Source organism: Mus pahari, chromosome 11 (genome assembly GCF_900095145.1).
Source record: "Mus pahari chromosome 11, PAHARI_EIJ_v1.1, whole genome shotgun sequence".
Lineage (NCBI taxonomy): Eukaryota > Metazoa > Chordata > Mammalia > Rodentia > Muridae > Mus > Mus pahari.
Genome location: NC_034600.1, coordinates 7695862 through 7713982, shown reverse-complemented (window position 1 = coordinate 7713982; position 18121 = coordinate 7695862). Strand labels below are relative to the sequence as shown.

General features: G+C 38.9%; 1 protein-coding gene across 3 annotated transcripts in view; it reads right to left on the bottom strand.

Annotated features, from left to right (window-relative positions):
• The window catches only part of Ell2 (elongation factor for RNA polymerase II 2), a 66866-nt gene that overhangs the window by 10585 nt on the left and 38160 nt on the right, over positions 1–18121 (bottom strand). For all 3 annotated transcript variants that reach the window (XM_021208492.2, XM_029543898.1, XM_029543899.1), the window contains 5 exons: positions 17707–17828; positions 13971–14134; positions 7002–7261; positions 1395–1519; positions 1169–1253 (listed from right to left, as the gene is read on the bottom strand). In XM_021208492.2, the coding sequence (XP_021064151.1) occupies positions 1169–1253; positions 1395–1519; positions 7002–7261; positions 13971–14134; positions 17707–17828 (756 nt within the window). The remainder of the gene's footprint in view (positions 1–1168; positions 1254–1394; positions 1520–7001; positions 7262–13970; positions 14135–17706; positions 17829–18121) is intronic.

Here is an 18121-nt window from a genome sequence, read left to right as displayed (position 1 = left end):
CACACACACACACACACACACACACACACACACACACACACACACACACTTCTAAGAACGCCAAATCAAATGCAAATCTAATTTTAGTTCCTCTGTCAAAAGCCGACTAGAGGAACAGAGTGTTTTTAGATCTTGCAGGCTACCTAAACCCCAGAGACTATTCTGATTTATGTACATTAGACCAGTCAAGGAAAATCCTCTCAAACCAATAAACTAAGTCACAAACTAAAGGTTCTTCAGATATCTGTTAGAGAGCTTTTTTCCCCAAGTGTGATCTTCTCCTACCCCTTAGTTAAGTAGAAGCAAGCACCCTCCAGACTGGCTGCAGTTGGCCTAGTTTAGCAGGTGAAAGCAGAAAGAAGCCTTCACCATCTAACTTTGTGAGCACTAGTAAGGCTAACTGACTAAAGATGCTCCAGTTGTGAATGTTTGTGGTCACGTATCAGTTTAACCATCACATTGTGAACTAGCCCATCCTTTAGACTCAGCTGATGATAATTACTGAAATGCCATTTTAGTTTTTCACTGTACATATATGTTCACAATGTTGTAAACTAAGTTTTCATAACTGGCTCATTTAAAATGAGGTAGATATACTTTAAAAACCTTGATATATTATCACAATAACATTATATAAGTTAAAAGGGAAAATGAGTAGTTGAAAAGTATAAACATACAAGCTATAGTTACATATTTTGTATTTGGACTTAAAAGAATATAATAGTTAACCCATTAGTTCATGATGTTTTCCCTTTAGTGCCCAGTGTGGAATTCGATCGGTGTAGGAGCAGCATCACAGTTGAAGACATTAAGACAAAGTCTCCAAAGATGGGCCTGCTCCTTTTCTCCCACTGCCTGCCTCACAGTTGGTTTCTAACACTTTGACTCATAGCTAGTCTCTTGCTTGTGTTCTCCACACATCTGTCTGCTTTCCCTTAGTTCTTCAGAGTAGGTACACAGAGAGGAGGTACTCTGTTAATCATACTGGGGTGGGCAGAGAGGTCTCTGCCAGGATTGGCCCAAAGCAGCCAGGACACAAAAACTGTTTGAGATGTCACACTGAGATGATTCTAAGGCAGGTGATCTGTGCAGATTTGCTCCTTCCCAATCAGAAAGCAGGTGCCCTGAGCTGGATGGCAGGCTGTGATTTCATAGCTTCCTGGCATACCTGAGGAGACGAGGCAGCGTCTTTGCTGGAACACATGGGAGAATCTGACCGGCTGGTGCCAGCATTCTGAGATGGATTTAGTTTTCTGTAAAGGAAACACACTGTCTAAGTAATAAAGAGGACCCTGAAGTACACATAACACAAAGCTATCTCTGCTTTTCCTTTCCACCTCAACAGTCAAACAACACTTACTTGCACCATTTTTAAAGACAAAATGAAAACTTACCTAGAAAGCACCAAATCCAATGTCTGTCTGTCTGTCTCACTGTAACCTGGCCAGTCTCTCTGGAGCTCCTTAAATATATAATCCTTTAAAGTATAGGAGAGGTCCTTAGGATTCAGATTGGCCACCTAGAGCAGCGTATGAAGAAAGCATGAGCATTTTTGTTAGCTATATAAAACAGGCTACACAAAGTTTTTTGTTTTTTGTTTTTTCCTTTTCTTTTCTTTTAATGGGTATTTTCTTTATTTACGTTTCAAATGTTATCCCCTTTCCCGGTTTCTCCTCTAGAAACCCTCTATCCCATTCCCACTCCCCCTGCTTCTATGAGGGTGCTCCCCCATCCACCCACCCATCCACTCACTCCCGCCTCCCCACCCTGGCATTCTTCTACATTGGGGCATCAAGCCTTCATAGGACCAAGGTCCTCTTCTCCCACTGATGCCAGACAAGGCCATCCTCTGCTACATGTGCGCATGAAACGTTTTTATGGTCCCCCTGGCAATATACCCAAAGGATCCTCCATTCTATCTCAGAGACACGGTGTCTTTACTCTTAACCTACTCAGTGTAGCAAGGAAATGAAGATAGCCTAGATGTTCATCTTCCTCAAAGAATGGATATTGAAATGTGGTGCAGACATGTACATGTGTGCATAGTAGGATCTTACTCAGTTGTTAAGAAAAATGAAATTTGTAAGAAAATAGATGGAACTGGAAAATATTAAGTGAAGGACTCTAGTCTCAGAAGACAAAAATCCTCATGTTGTTTCATATATGCTTACCTTAACATTTCATTTTTATAGGTATATAATTTTATAAGCTAATCCATGCACAACACCCATAGGAAGGACAGCTTTGTGCAGTCACTTCTTTCCTTCTACCTTTGTATGGGTTCTGAGGACCAACTCAAATCACCAAGCTTGCAGAGCAAGACCTTTCACCTACTCAGCCATGTCCAGTGATGATGAGTCACTGAAAAATACCTAGTCACTTCTATTTAAACAGAAAACAAACAGGACCCTAATGGCTCTCAGCAAGCGGCAGAAAGCATCTGGCCAATTACTATGAATTTTGATTTTCTTGTCCTTTATTTCTTTTTTGATAAGCAAGTTTATTTCTTGTATCTGTCAGCTTTCCTGAAGAACTATTTATCCAAGGTCCTTGAAATTCCCTCAAACCAATAAAACTAAAGGTTCCTTATGTATCTGTCAGAGGGCTCTTTCCCAAGTGTAATAATTTCCTACCCCTTAAGTACAATTCCTAGGATGTCCAGATCAATAACTTACTTACTACATAAATCTATGGGATTATGATAAACCAAAAGTACTTAAAATTATTTTTTGACCATTTCATACTTTGTATAATAGATTTTAGGTGAATTTTAGTCAGTCCTGTATTCTCCTTTCTCAGCTCATTCGCTAAGTCTCCCTTCTACACACTAAAAATACTTAAGGCTAGAAAAAAGGTATGTCCACCCATAAACCTGGGAATTGTCTTTTCAGTAATGTGACTTCTTAGTGTGTCTTTTTAAAAGTGCTATCAGATGTAATAGTATGTGTCACATATGAGAACTAATTTAGTATTAACATTGCCATAAGGCAGCCTTTCAACTTTGTAAATAAATGAATAAAAGACACAATTGGACTTATTTTTGAAGTGGAATATACAGAACAATTTTTTTTTTTTCCTATTCTATCTGACAGTTTACAGACTAACTCCACATCCCCACCAGTTTCCTCATGCGGTCCTGTGGGAATAGTCTCCTGGTCACTACCCTCCCTCAGGGCCTTTCTTTCTTTCTTTTCTTTTTCTTTCTTTTTTCTTTCTTTTTTCTTTCTTTTTTCTTTCTTTCTTTCTTTTCTTTCTTTCTTTCTTTCTTTCTTTCTTTCTTTCTTTCTTTCTTTCTTTCTTTCTTTCTTTCTTTCAAGATTTTTTAAAATTTATTATATGTAAGTACACTGTAGCTGTCTTCAGACACTCCAGAAGATCTTGTTACAGATGGTTGTGAGCCACCACGTGGTTGCTGGGCTTTGAACTCCCGACCTTCGGAAGAGCAGTCGGTGCTCTTACCCACTGAGCCATCTCACCAGCCCCTTTCTTTCTTTCTTAAGCCTCCTATGCTCCTGCCTTTATATAGGGATGTGCTCAATAACTGCCTCCTGTCCTATTTTGTTTGTTCTTCTACTTCCTAAGATGAGTTCACTCAGCTGTAAGATTTACAATGCCCAATTTACAGGCTAATCCCTAAATGGCTCCAGCTCTAAATGTTTTCTGAATACTTATGTGTGATTATCTACTGACATTTATTAGATATGTCTAAGCAACGTTTCCAAACAGAATCTTTGTAGAACTCCTGCCATCCACAGCCCTTACACCATCCCTTTTCTGCAATTCTCTAATAAGTAGCTCAATATCTACTGAATTGATCTACACAAAACCAACTCATAAACACAGCCCCCACTCTTTCCCTCTTCATCTCTGTTAGCAAGTCTTTTCTCAAAATGTATCTCAAACCTATGAAACAAACTCCAGCATACCAAGCCACCAGCACATCACACCTTGATTTCTGCAGCAGACTCACTTAAGTGGTCTTTCTCTTCTGTTCCCAACTGGCCCCCACGCCATTCTTGCCATAAAAATGAATGGCCTTACTGAGAGTATAGATCAGATTACAGCCATGTCTCCTGCCTTTCATTTCAGGTAATCACCAAGAAAGAGGTTCCCTAAACTCCCCATTTATGAGTAGATGTCTTGCCCAGTTCCTCTCAACTCCCCATCCTTCCTGAGTTTATCTTGTAGATATACTTCAGAAAGTCAGGGATTACGATGTTCTCTGGTATAGTTCAGGAACAGTCATCCCTTGTGTCTTAAGGGAATTAACTCAATGACCCCTATATAAAAGTCCTCTATATAAAATTATCTAGACTTATAGTCTGTTTCCATATACTAAAAATAACCTTAAGACTACTTACAATAACCAATAAAATATAAATATTTATATACTAAGTTGTGATATGGTATTGTTTGGGGAATGGCAAGAATAAATTCTATATATGTTTAGTACAGTTGCAATTAAAAACCTGTGACCTTCAATTAGTTGAATTCATAGTTGTAGAGCCCCTAATACATGTGCATTTAACTCAAAGGTCCAAAGGGTCAGACAAAGGAGATTTTCAGGTTCATCGAGCTGTGGTTTTGATTATTTTTTATGAAGATTTTTCAAGAAAAGTCATTCTAAGGAAAAGGGAAGCTATATATTCGTATACCAACTTGGTAAGCAGTTTAAAACCATATGTCCTTGTATAATATTAAGTATTATTTTAATTAATAAAATTCACAGAGTACTCAAAGAAAATATAAGTAGCAAATCAGCAAAAATATGCATTTGTACGGGCAAAACAGTACTGATCATTTTAGCCAGCACTTTGCTAACTAATTGGTGATAAAATAACCAATATTTTGATAATCGGCTTCTTCTGTTATTCTAGTCATTTCCAAGTCAGTTTTGATTGCTTTCATGAAGCAAAAGTTGTATCAACTGTTAGGAATGTTCAGGATAAGGAAATGTATAGCAACTGTCCTTAGTCAAAGTTTTTAAGATGTGAAGATCAAATGATATATGCGTGAAATGCCTAGCCACACTGCCTGGCATACAGCACACTGGCATATATAGTACAAGCTTCCAAAGTGGTAGGTTGGTCAATAACTCAGTCTCTATATCTTTTTTCACTAGTGTAGAGGTTTCAGCTCATATTAAACATCCACATTACTCAGGGGCTTTCTACAGTATTGGTGCTCAATCCTTCTTTCAAATACCTCAATGGTTTGTGTGGGGTGGAATCTGGCACTGGAACTTCCTATAATGAGCCTTAAGATATTTGAATGTACAGCCAGAATGAAACTATACTCAATGATTCTGCAAAACAACCCCATCAATAACTGTCATATCCAATTGTTCAGTGTCAAGTATTTCCATTTTAAGATACAGCTATCTGTATTTACAACACCATATAACTATTTCCTGTATAGCAGTAGCTTCTAGGAGGTTATTCTCCATCACTGTGTCCTATTTATCTTCTATCTCAGAAGGTAACTCATCAACTTTCTGAAATGTACTTCCCATGTATTGTGTGATATGCAGTCTGATTCTCTTTCTAATACGAGAGTGACCTGGCACTCAGCCGCTCTCACTTCCATCCTCGTTTCCCCTTTACCCTTTCTCTTCAGCTTAATAAGGGCTATATTACATGTAGATTAAATACAGATTTACATTTTTTTTTGGCCATGTGGTAGTGGAACATATGTTTAATGCCAGCACTCTGAAGGCAAAGGCAGGTGAATCTTTGAGTTTGAAACCAGTTTAGTCTACAAAGCAAGTTTCAGGACAGCCAGGGCTACATGGAAAAACACTGTCTCAAAACAGAACAAAACAAACAATTTTTTTCATAAGGTATTCAATGGATTTAATAAAGATTGTCCCAAGTGACTAAGGGACTAGCTAATCCCAACCTGCAGACAGTGGTTCTACTCCTTCATAACCTTTAGTATTGTGCTATAGATGTAAGATAATAATTAGTGAAATAGACTTAAAACTGTTATTTCTTTAGTATCAGATAAGATATATAACTTTTTAAAAATGTTGAAATTTTAGAATTTTGGAAATATTATTTTTTAGAAAAAATAACAGAGCGAATACATTTATGATAGATCTGAATTTACACTTACCACTCAAAGTAAATACAAAAAATACAGAAAATTACTATTTAATATTTCTTTAATGAAAACCAACACCTACTTCACAGTGCACCTTGTAAGGTAACTGACCATATCTATCCTGAAATTCTCATATCCCTTAAAGAAAAACAACTGACTGGTCTTGGCACATACAATGGTCAAAAAATAAGAAGTAATAAGGGCTTCAAAGAATATGGAAGTCAAGGTGGATTCTAAATGGTTTACTAGGCCTTAATGTCAACTGATGATTAACAGAAGATGGCATATTTTGCTGCTATTCAGCAGTTAGACTTAGGAGATACGTGAGGTAATATAAAGCGAAAGCAAACAACAAAGACTTCCCCAGTTCTCAGTGAAATTTTGGACAAAATTGGTTTTAGCCAAATGAGAAAAATGCTCACATTTCAACCAGTTTTTAATGAAACTGTTAGATGGCATAGTGGTACATACCGACACTATCAGCACTCAGGGGGCTAAGGCAAGAGGGTTACCAAGCCCGTCTTAAAAACAAAACAACCCACGATGTTCTAATTTAATAATATTCAAGAATTATATTTCTACATGAAGATTGCCTGTCTAAAAAGTAGTGACAATATTAACAAGGACAGGCAGAGGATTTGCTGTTTTTAAGAAAGGACCCTACAGAGGCTATAACTTACTCTGTAGCTAAGGATGACCCTGAACTTGTGATTCTCATGCCTCCATCTCTGGAGGGCTACTGTAGGCATGTCCTGTTTATGAGGTACTAGGGATCAAACCCAGGGTTTTCAAGCACACTAGGGAAGCACTGTACCAACCAACCTATGTCCGCAGCCCATCAACAAGCGCTCAAGTGAACCTCACAGAAGGTACTCCGATATTCTCTAAGTTGTCCTCACCTGTTGCAAAATTGCTCCCAAGGAGTTCTTGTCTTTTTGATTGACACCATCTTTCTGCAGTCGAGCAAGCAGCTCAGGTTTCTTGTAGGCTTTTAGTGCCAGTAAATGGATGACCCTGTCCCTGTACGGCCTCTGAGAGATACTGCTGCCACCATGCATCTTTCGAATTGTATTTGCAGGGTTCATGGGCGTTGACCTTTTCCTCTCAGGCACCGTGTCCGAGATGGCTTGAGGAGCTTTACGAATTTGCACTCTTTTCCCTAAAGTTCAGTGGAAAAGACATGATTACAAATCTATGTGCTGTAATATAATGAGCACTGAAGCTTCCTCAACCCAATTTATGTAACTTTTTTTTCTAGGAAAAAAAAAGGTCATTTTGTCATTTTGTTTCAATTTTTACTCTTTAGAGTTTCTTAGAAACATACAGGAATGCCAGCAAGATTCTGCTGAAGGGACCCTGATATTGCGGCCTATTGTGAGGCTATGCCAGTGCCTGGCAAACACCAAAGTGGATGCTCACAGTCAGCTATTGGATGGAACACAGGGTCCCCAATGGAGGAGCTAGAGAAAGTACCCAAGGAGCTGAAGGGGGATGCAACCCTGTAGGTGGAACAACAATATGAACTAACCAGTATCCCCTGAGTTTGTGTCTCTAGCTGCATATGTAGCAGAAGATGGCCTAATTGGCCATCACTGGGAAGAGAGCCCCCTTGGTCTTGCAAACTTTATATGACCCAGACAAGGGAAGGCCTGGGCCAAGTAGTGGGTAGGGGAGCAGGGGCGGGGGGGGGTATAGGGAACTTTCGGGATAGCATTTGAAATGTAAATAAAGAAAATAATAAAAAAAAAAAGGAAACATACAGCAAGTATTCTAATGCAGTTGCCTACAATATGGAGTAGGAATTTTTAATAGGATCATTTCTTAAAATAAATATTATAGATGTGCTTTTGGCATTTAGTTACACATGGACAATAATTAGTGATACAAACAACAGAATAGAAAAATTTTCATTGGTGATTCTTTGATGAGAGGTAAAAATAGTTTTAATGTTGTCCTGCATTACTTACAGCACTTAAATATACATGTACAGAGCAGATGTGAGGAGAAATTGTCTCACAATAACATGAAGAAATGCATGCTAGACTTCATAAGGAGACACACTTGCCTAAGTCAGGGCATTACTGTAATAATCCATAGACACGGACATCACAGGGAGTAGAACCAACATCTACCAGGCACACTCCAGATAGTCCTTCTTAGTAGGCAATAACACATTTTAGAAATCAAACCAACCAAACACATGTGCTCTCAGGAGACAAGTAGATCCGTCTTTATAAACTATATAGACAGGTCAGATAGAGAGACAGAAAATGGTCTAAGAAGACATACCCCTCCCTTGGGGGCAGCATCGTTTGTGTCAGCAACATTTTCTGCCTGGGCAGAATACTAACAGATGGCAGCTGTCAACTTCTAGAAAACATGTGTCAGAAGTGACCTAGTGAACTCTCTATTCAAATCTATCTAGATAGAGCATCCTATTTGCCTCCAGTAACTGTTTCTTGGTAAAGGACAGAAAGCAGGATAAGATCCCTATATAATTTCCGAAGTAGAATCTCTTCACTTTTTTACTACACCTTATGCCCAACTCCATTCCCTCTGGTTAAGTAGGGGGAGGAGAAGGACTGGAAATGACACATCAAACAGTGACTGTAGTAGTACTAAGACTAAAACCGTAGAAATGACCGGTAAGTAAAAGCAAGTCTCATGAGCTGTGTCTGAAGGTAGGTCAGCTTCAGGAACTCTGCTCGTTAGCATTTCTGTCCAGGCTGGGCCCAGATAGAACTTTGGTATCAGCCTACCTCATTCCTAGGAAGCTGTCAGCTGGTATACGTCACCAATTAGGACATAAGTGATGGCAAATATCAGATGAAATTACTGTACAGTGAAGAAATATAACACTAAGGAATACTGCCTAGTGATAAGAAAACTAGTTTAATTATGTAAAGTTTAAAAGATAGACTGATAGCTGTTTTCTACATATTTCATAATTTAGGGTATGGTAGATCAATATCAGATGGACTAACATTTATCATGCACTGATTTTGGTTTGGTGGTGGGACGACTCTATACTAAGGGCTTCATGTCAGTAACTTTTTCAAGGTGAGTCTTATCTTTATTTCACAGTAGAGAAATCTGGGGTTTTCAGTGGGAGATGCTCAAAATAGTAAAATGCTTATTTTAGCACAGTGGGAAGGTCTGTGATCACGCCCACATCTCACTTATACCTCTTGGTGGGAAAGGCTTTATGACTAAATGCCTAATGCTTTCCTGTTGTTTCATGTTGGTCTGTAAGCTCTATGAGGGCAGGGCCATGGCTGCTTTCCACCAGCAGAATGAGTCAGTACTAATGACTGTGAGTGACAGCAAGCAGAAGGGCAGGAGTGAACACAATCTGTACTTTCCCACATTGCCAGACTGCCAGTCCAAGCAGGCGAGGACACACGAACATTGCTAAATGCAAACCTTATGGTCTATCATTTCTCAGCTGTGACAGTATTAACATCACATTCTTTGATTGTTCAACAAAAATTTCTGGAGAAAAAAAATAAGGTCAGTGTCATGATAATTTAGGAAATGCCACTTTCCTCCTATTTGCCAGTTCCTGCAAGAAAGAACCTGCTTAACTTTTTTTCCCAACAAAGCTGTCATTGAGAAAGAACTCAGGCCAGCTCAAGAAGAGCTGATCCAGCATTCTTCTTCTATTTGGTCTACTTCAGATCCTTGGTCTCAAAATGGACCCCAGAGGTTGCTATGTTTTCTTGTGCCCCTTGAGAAGCAGGCACAGGAAAATAAAGGAGGCTCATTTTGCCCTGAAGAGGAAAGGGCGTGTGATATTTGATTTAGAAATTGGATTCTGATGAGGGAGAAGGCTGAGTGTTAACTGAGGCCTAGTAGTGGGTCTCCTGGTACCTGCTCCCAAGACACCAAAGTCATTGTTCCTTCAGATAGCTGGTAGCTGAGTGACTATCTCTTTCAAATGGTTGAATGAACTCCTTAAAACCCAATAACACCAGTGATTTACATTTAAACATCATTTGCTTGCAGTCCCTCTAAACCTTTTGTGCCTATTCAATCAGGAAGGAGACCCCAAGATTAATGAAAGAGATACTACAGATAAAGAACACTTAGTGCCATAAACATTAACAGAATTGAGATGCTAAAGAAAAAGTAAAGTGGGAAGATGGTAAGTTCAAAGGAGTCAGGGCAGTTGTATTTTTATTTTTAATATTTGCCTCAGAAAGGCCCTGTGGGAAAAGTTAATTCTCTTCCCAAACCTAACTGCTAATCAATTCCCCAGGCTCCTTTATACACTGCAGCAGTAGTTGGTACCAACAGGGTTGGCTAACCTGGGGTTATATCTGACGCACAGATGAGTTCATCTCTAGTTCCTCCATTTAGTACTAGATGGCAAAGTTATTTATCCTTCAGCAGTGGCTGTGAGTCAACGATGTGAAAGGAAATGTTAATTTGGGCCATCAGAAAGATAGGAGCAAGGAAGACATCCTTTATAGACACTATCAGCAGGGAAGCAAGGATGGCTTCAACTCTGTCTAAATAACTAATCTATGCAGTAGCTTCTGCTTGCACCATTTGGCACCTGTGGTACTTTTTCAAAGGTTTATTACACATACACACACACACACACACACAATATATATATATATATATATATATATATATATATATATATATATATCCCCAGTGCAACAATGCCAGAACAGATATTAGATGTTCTCTAGTTCAGATATGCCATATATGCTAACTTATCAAAAATAAGGATAGTGGGGAAATTGGGAAAAGAATCACCAATATCAGATCTGCTGGGTTGCTTTGTACACCCACATGAGTATCAATATATACAAAGATTTGTAATTCAACAAAATTCCAGAAGTTAGGTAGGAGTCAAGAGGTGGATTTGACCTATTAGGAAACAAAGTGGTGGGAATTAGTAACGTTTTCTTATGGAAAATGTTCACTACAGACAGAAACATTCAGGACTAGAGTGGAAGAAGTAACTATCATGTTGTCCAAGTAAAAGCATTTTCCTGGTTCCTCTCCAGACAAACAGGATTTGCTCTTTGTTTCCCACAGGAGAGTTTCAGAAGCTTGCAGCCCAGGAAACTAGGCCAGATGACCCCTAGACTCCTAGCAGAGCAGACTTCATCCTTAAGCTTGGCTTGAAGCCTAGCTCAGCTGGCAGAGGCCCAGCCTGGCACTATGCCACACCACACCACACCACAGCAGGACCAGCATGACTCTTGTCTGCCTCCACCCAGGCTCATACCATTGAAAAGAACCTTGTTCTGCAAGTCTGTAGGTACCTAGGCTGTCACAGGTAAGCATTTGGTATTATTTTACATGGTATACTCAAATTATGAGCTAAACTGGTAACTCCTGCTGTTTATGAATGAGAATAAAATTTGATAATTAGGACATGCTCATTGTCATTAATTTTTGAGCCCAACAATTTGATGTGTAAAATGTGTAAAATGGTTACAACCTATTTCATAGAGTAATCATGAGAGTCAGATGAGGAACTACATACACAGTCCTAACATATGCCTTGTACATAATGAGCACCCAATAAGTACTGAGTAATATTAGCACTATAGGTTGATTCATTAACGTTTTAAAGAACTGAATAAGCCAGGCATTATAAAAAGTAGGAAAATACAAATTGAGCTGCCCAGCAGGAAAGGATCAAGTGGTAAAGAACAATAGACAAACCTCAAGTGCAACATATCAAGGTAGAGTAAAACTCAAAGTAAACAGCAGAAAATCCAATGGTACCCTAGAGTTGATCTGGCTTTGACTAACAACACTATTTGGTTTTAAACTCTGAGGTGGGAAATTAGAAGCAGTCCAGGGATTACACCACAAACACTTAAAAGGTTGTGATGCCGGCCATATTAAGGAACATTAAAAGGAGCTGGGGTTAAGTGATTTGGAGAAAATGGCTGAGGAGGTTCATGGCAGGATTTCCGATCAGAGAAGAGCACTGTACAGTGAGAGTGAGTGGGTGGAGGACAGAGCTGGGAGGAAGAGAATGGAGAGCCACTTGAGGATGGCAGAGATAATGTGGGGCTCTGATAAGGCTGAGAGAGAGAGAATTTTGTTCAGATTTAATCTTTGATAAACATAGATTGGGTTACTCATAAGATATATGGAAATTACAATCCCTATAAGAAACCTTGGGAACTCTAAAATACCTGGTACCACTAGAGTGTGCATAGTCGGGGAGATTCTGGAAGTTGAGACGTTTGTTATGTGAACTGAGTGTGGGGGTTCATGCAATCCTCGCTTTCATGATGCTGAGGCAGGTAGGAGGTTTGCAAATTAAAAACCAGCCTGTTTGACATAGTAAATTTCAGGGTACCCCGAACTACAGGGTGAGATTCTTCAAAGCAAGTAAACAACCCACCCACCTACCTTCTTAGCCAGTTATATAAACTGTAAATGAATTGTACTTAGTCTCCACTCTAACAAAACACATCACCAACACAGAGGACAATCAGTGGTAAAGTATAGGAGTCTTTGCTGATTTTCAAGCTTTAGAAGAAATCTAGGTAAGAGTTTGCAGCTAGTTATATTAGGGGGAAAATCATTTTAATGATTTGAGTATTTTATACATTTAATTTAATACCATTGCTTATAAAATGATATTAGATTAAAGCAACACTTTTAAAAACAGTTGATAGATAATTTATACTTTATAGTTCAAATGTTAAGTGGCAAAAGATCTTATGGATTGAAAAAATAATTTGAGATCTAGCCTATTAATATGGTCAGCTAATTAAGTTATTTAATAAGGAGAAAGGAGAAAGAAGAAGGATAGAAGGATGAGATTTGTTACTTCACTCCACAGTTAAGGGAAGAAAAAAAGTCACTGTTAGTAACTAATCAGGGTACTAGGTCCTATGGGCTTAGATGCCTGGGGAAGCCTTGAATTGTTGTTAAACCAAACTAAATGTATCTAAGCTGAGCTCCAAGTCCCAGGAGAATTGGCTTTGTTCTAGAGACACTTGTTAAAGGGACCATGGAGCATGGCTACATCAGCAGTGCAAAACCTGAGCAGCCACACCAAAGCCAGGAAGCTGTCAGCTAAGAGATCTGGGTCTGTAAGAAACTGTGCTTGGAAACATCTACATTTCCAAATTCATATCCATTCCTTGTTTGGACTACAGTGCCTTGAGTTACAAAACTGACCAGAGACTTGAATTGCTTCTGTTCTCTCTAGCATTCTGTTCTTGCTAATCCCTGTGAACTGACTTATTAAAGGTTCAAGACACTGCTCATAAAAGAGACACTCATCTTGCTGATCTGGTCTAACTTCCCTTCTATCTGATGCACATATCTGAGTGAGCAGATGATAAAGATGATGGGGGTGGGTCCGGGTCTTAATTAAATCATCATCCTGTTGCTTTACCATAAGTACATTTTATACTTTTATAATAAAAACTTATTATTGTATAATAATCATCTGAAAAAACAAGCAAAATATGTAACAATGAGGTTGTCAGCTTGTTTGTTTAATAGATTTTGATATAAAAATAGTTTTATAAAAGTACAAAGAGGAACCACACTATCACTGAAATTATATCATCCAATGACAAAGAAAACACAAAAGATCCAACCTCATGTAGTATGACCAGACCTCAGTAGTGCAAAATAATAATAAACAGCCAATAGAAGGTTCAAGAATTATAAAAGTCATAAAACTTTAAAATATGTTCTTTAATTTACCAGCAGCCTAAAGGGAGAAAATGACCTTTTTTTGGACCATGTTATGTAAAATGGCCTGAAAATTAATTTCTTTGTTTTCATTCTCAGTATTACCAGTATTTACCTACAGTCATCTTGAGTTAGTCCAGTCAACCAGTGTGATGGAGAAATACATCTATACAAACCTACATATGGTCCACCGGGTTTGATAACTTTTGCGCTTCGATTACGGGATTCCTCCTCTGCCTGGGTCATTCTTTCTCGCGTCATCTGATAGGAATCATTTGTTGCACACACTGTAATTTTATCTTGTATAAATCCCAGGCAATTGAGCTGGGAGGCTCCAGAGCTGTCAGGCAAGATAGTGGCTTTGTTAGATAGGACTTCCATTTTCACAAGAGAGGCAAACAAGAATATTACCCTACAATCAGCAGCCAAAATAAGTTAACAATCTTCAAATAACTGATATTCTCTGGCAAGGGTAATTGGACACGAGGCTGAAGACAGAACAAAAGTGTATGGTGCAGGGCTTGGGGGCCATGCTATGGATTCTGAAGAGGCCAAGAGAATGAAGACAGAGAAAACGCTCAGCTGTGTTGGAGAAAGATCAAGATAAATGGAGAATAGACTCGGAAGAAGGGGAATGCAGGGTGAGCATGTGAGACCAGTTAGGGGTTTGAACAAGAGCACAGTAGTCAGAATGCAGACAAGTAAGCTTACTCCTGAGATCTGGAGGAGGCAAAACTGATGGGGTTTGACAGTGATTAGACATGGAAGAGAGCAAGAGGGAGAAAGGCAAAATAAAGGTCATGTCCAGGTTACTAGCAATAAAGACCCATCTACTGCAGTAACAAAGGGGTAGGTTGCAGGATAGAGAGGGCAGCAGTTAACACATACAGGAAGAAAGGACGGAGACTTCCGTGGTGCAGCCAAGAATGCCTGGAAGTACCATGTACTGTGGAAGCTATGAGGACAGTGCTTCACAAGCAGAGGTGGTGAGCAGTGTGGGAAAGAAGCCCAGAGCTGAGAGGTATAAGACACTCAGAAGTTAGCACTGGCTTTAGGGGCAAGGAAAGGCACTGCCCACTTAAGGTGTCACTTATAGTGAAATGGGGGTACTGAAGCCAGACTTTGGGTGGAGAAGTGCATCAAAGGAGAGTTGTTTTTGTATCTTACTTGCTATTTTTCTTTTAAATAAGGGAGTCGAGTATTTTTGAATACTGATAAACCAATCAAAGAGGACCAATATGGAGGTATAACTACTGGAGAGAGAACACACTTAATGAAGTGAAAGTCTGGCATCAGGGAGTCTGTCGCAGCATCACTCTGTTTCTTACTAAGAGACACATACACGGTAAGAACAAGCAATGGTGACGTATAGATTTTATGTGCAAGTTAAGCAGTGCTTATATCTGTGTAGGCTGTAGGCTCCTGTCCAGACTCTACTTGTGCCTTTTGACTTAGTTGAGACTGGGACGATCCCAGCACGTGTTCCAGTTGCTTGCTTTGTTGCTCTTTGGCCTGGATCACTGTTTCCCACAGGTAAGTAGGCATTACTATATGTCCTCAACTATTTATTTTCAACGAGCTTGTGTATAAGTACATTTAAGGAATCTTTGAACAATTTGAGATTTCTGCCATTTTATGTGTGAGAAGTTTTGAAGGTGGAGACAGATAGCAAAGGAGACCAGTTAACATTTGCTGAATATCCACTTTCTACTGTGAGCACAGGCTGTGCTGAGAAAGCTGGCTGGGGCCTTTGAAGACATGGCACTATTATAAGTCAAGACTAGAAATGAGGGGTCCAGATTATAGGTAACTTACTTACCAGACTGATATCTAAAAGGTTTTGGTTTTGTTCTGTGACAGGGTCTCTCTACAAATCCTTGGCTGTCCTGGAAGTCACTGAGATCAGCCTGTTCCTGCTTCTGAGTGATAGGATCAAAGGTGTGTGCCACCATGCCCAGTTGAGAACTAAACATTTCAGTGCTTTTGTTTTCTGGCGGAAAGGGACACTAACGGATTTGCCTGAATTTTCTCACCATTTTTTTTTGTTTGTTTGTTTCTCTTTTCTTGCTGTATTGGACAGTTTTGTATATAACCAATCTTTAAATTCTTTTCTTAAGTAAGTACAATGCAAATAAATATATAGTGTATATATTATATAAGAATAAAACCATATTACCTATTTAAATACGTTTTACATTAAAATTTGTGGGTGTGTGCTTGCAGGTATATGGGTGCTATGGTGTGTAAGTCAGAGAAATACTTGGAGTCAGTTTCCTTCTCCAACTAGAAGGGCCCTGGAGATGAAACTCAAGGTTTTTTAAGGTTTACTGACACTAAATTTTTAACCATTGAGCCAAATATGTATTACTTGTTACTATATAACATATGATTATGAAGTGATATAAAAGAAATTTTTAAGGTTCCTCAGGGGACAGAGTTCAAATCAATTCCTTCGGTCTATTCCAGGGTACTTTATAAAAGGATGTGGCATATATAGGTGTAAACTGAAATCCAACACCCTGAAAACCAGCCTCCCAGGCGACGGCACACAATCAGACACTGGCACACCTCTGCTGTACAAGAAGCACTGGGTGCAAGTTTCGAGGACTCAGGTCTCCTTTTGCCCAGCCACAAACTAACATAGTTACGTAATTGTGGATAAGTCACCCGTTAAATAGAGACCCTTAGAGTTGGTTGTTCTACAATCTATTGCAGTGTTCTTCAGGGAACTTCCTGCAGTGATAGAAATATCCTTTATCTGTGATGTCCATTGTGGTAAGCACATGTGGGTTTTGAGACTGTAAAGTCTTAGTGTGATTACACAATGAAATTTTAAATTATCTGTAATTTTTAACAATTGAATTTGTAACCACATGTATCCAGTAGATATGGAAGTGAATGGAACATAAAAGACTGTATAATCTGTAACATGTACAGTTCATACCAATGTTTTAGGGAGATTATTTTAAAGCAACACCAATATATACTCAGGTAGTTTAAGCTAGGTGGAAATGGTAACTTGCAACTTCCAGGAAAGTAGTTCCTGTTTCAGCTCTCCTTCTGATAGCAGTTCTTACAGACTCAACCACTATGCAGATGAGCCACAAACATTGATGGATGTTAGTACTTTGCCCCAGCGTCAAAGCTTTAAACATGGGGAACTGGGTATTAAAATCCTACTCAAGGGCTCCCACTTTATCACAAACCACCCCACAAGCAAGCAAGTGGCTCACTGATTCCCGAGTCAAAATAGGCAAGGGAGTCATGGCACCTAGGGAGGTATCTAGTCTTTTGCCTTTCTTTTATTTTGTCTTCAATTTTTTTCTTACATTTTTATTGAAATTAATGTATAGTATCTAGCCGCCTGTGCAATAAAGCTAAAAGAAGTCTTGCTAGGCGGTGGTGGCACATGCCTCTAATCCTAGCACTTGGGATTCAGAGGAAGCAGATCTCTGAGTTCAAGGCCAGCCAGGTCTATAGAATAAGTTCCAGGATGGCCAGGGCTACTCAGAGAAACCCTGTCTTGAAAAACCAAAAAAAAAAAAAAAAAAAAAGGCTTTCTAGAGCAGCAGGAGCAGAAGGACGGCAGGCAGGATGCATATTTTTCCACCTTACTTTTACACAACACCTTGAGTACTATATAAGACACCTTTTCTTAAATACAATGAATGTTAAAAAAAGATCTTCAAAATTGATTTTAACTTAAAAACTCATTTTATAGTATTTTTTAAATTCTGTAACTTTTCTGACTATACTCCAGTGACACACACATTTTCTAGTACATGATAGGTGGCTAATATGTTTAAATAAGTGAGCTGTGTAGTTAAATTCAATTAACATCAAACAACTAGTTAATACACATTTTGGTAACTAAGAACAAACAGTATTTAGCACATCTTAGGCAGTACTCACCTAGAGAGTGTTTGCTGGATGCAGTCAAAGCTGCCCTGAGGATTATCTCTCCCCACATTTGACAAGTAGAAGTTAAAGTTGTGGACTTCACTGAAGGGATCATTTTTGGGAATTTTCATAAGCTGAAAGATGGGAAAGAGTAAAATACTTCAGTGCTTATGCAGTTCTGCCTTGCTGGTTGTTCAAGTGATCCCTGTTATAACCTTTGATACATATGCATGTAAATGACCAAATAGTTCAAGCAACATGGCACATATACTTATTACTCTTCACAATTTGCTTCCTTTTCACCTATAAGTGTGGGTAATCACTCCTGTTCATATGAACCCTGCTGGATAGCTTCTAGATAATATAATGGACTGTGAGATATATTCCACAGACTAATCTTTTGCTATCATAACATAAACACATTTCA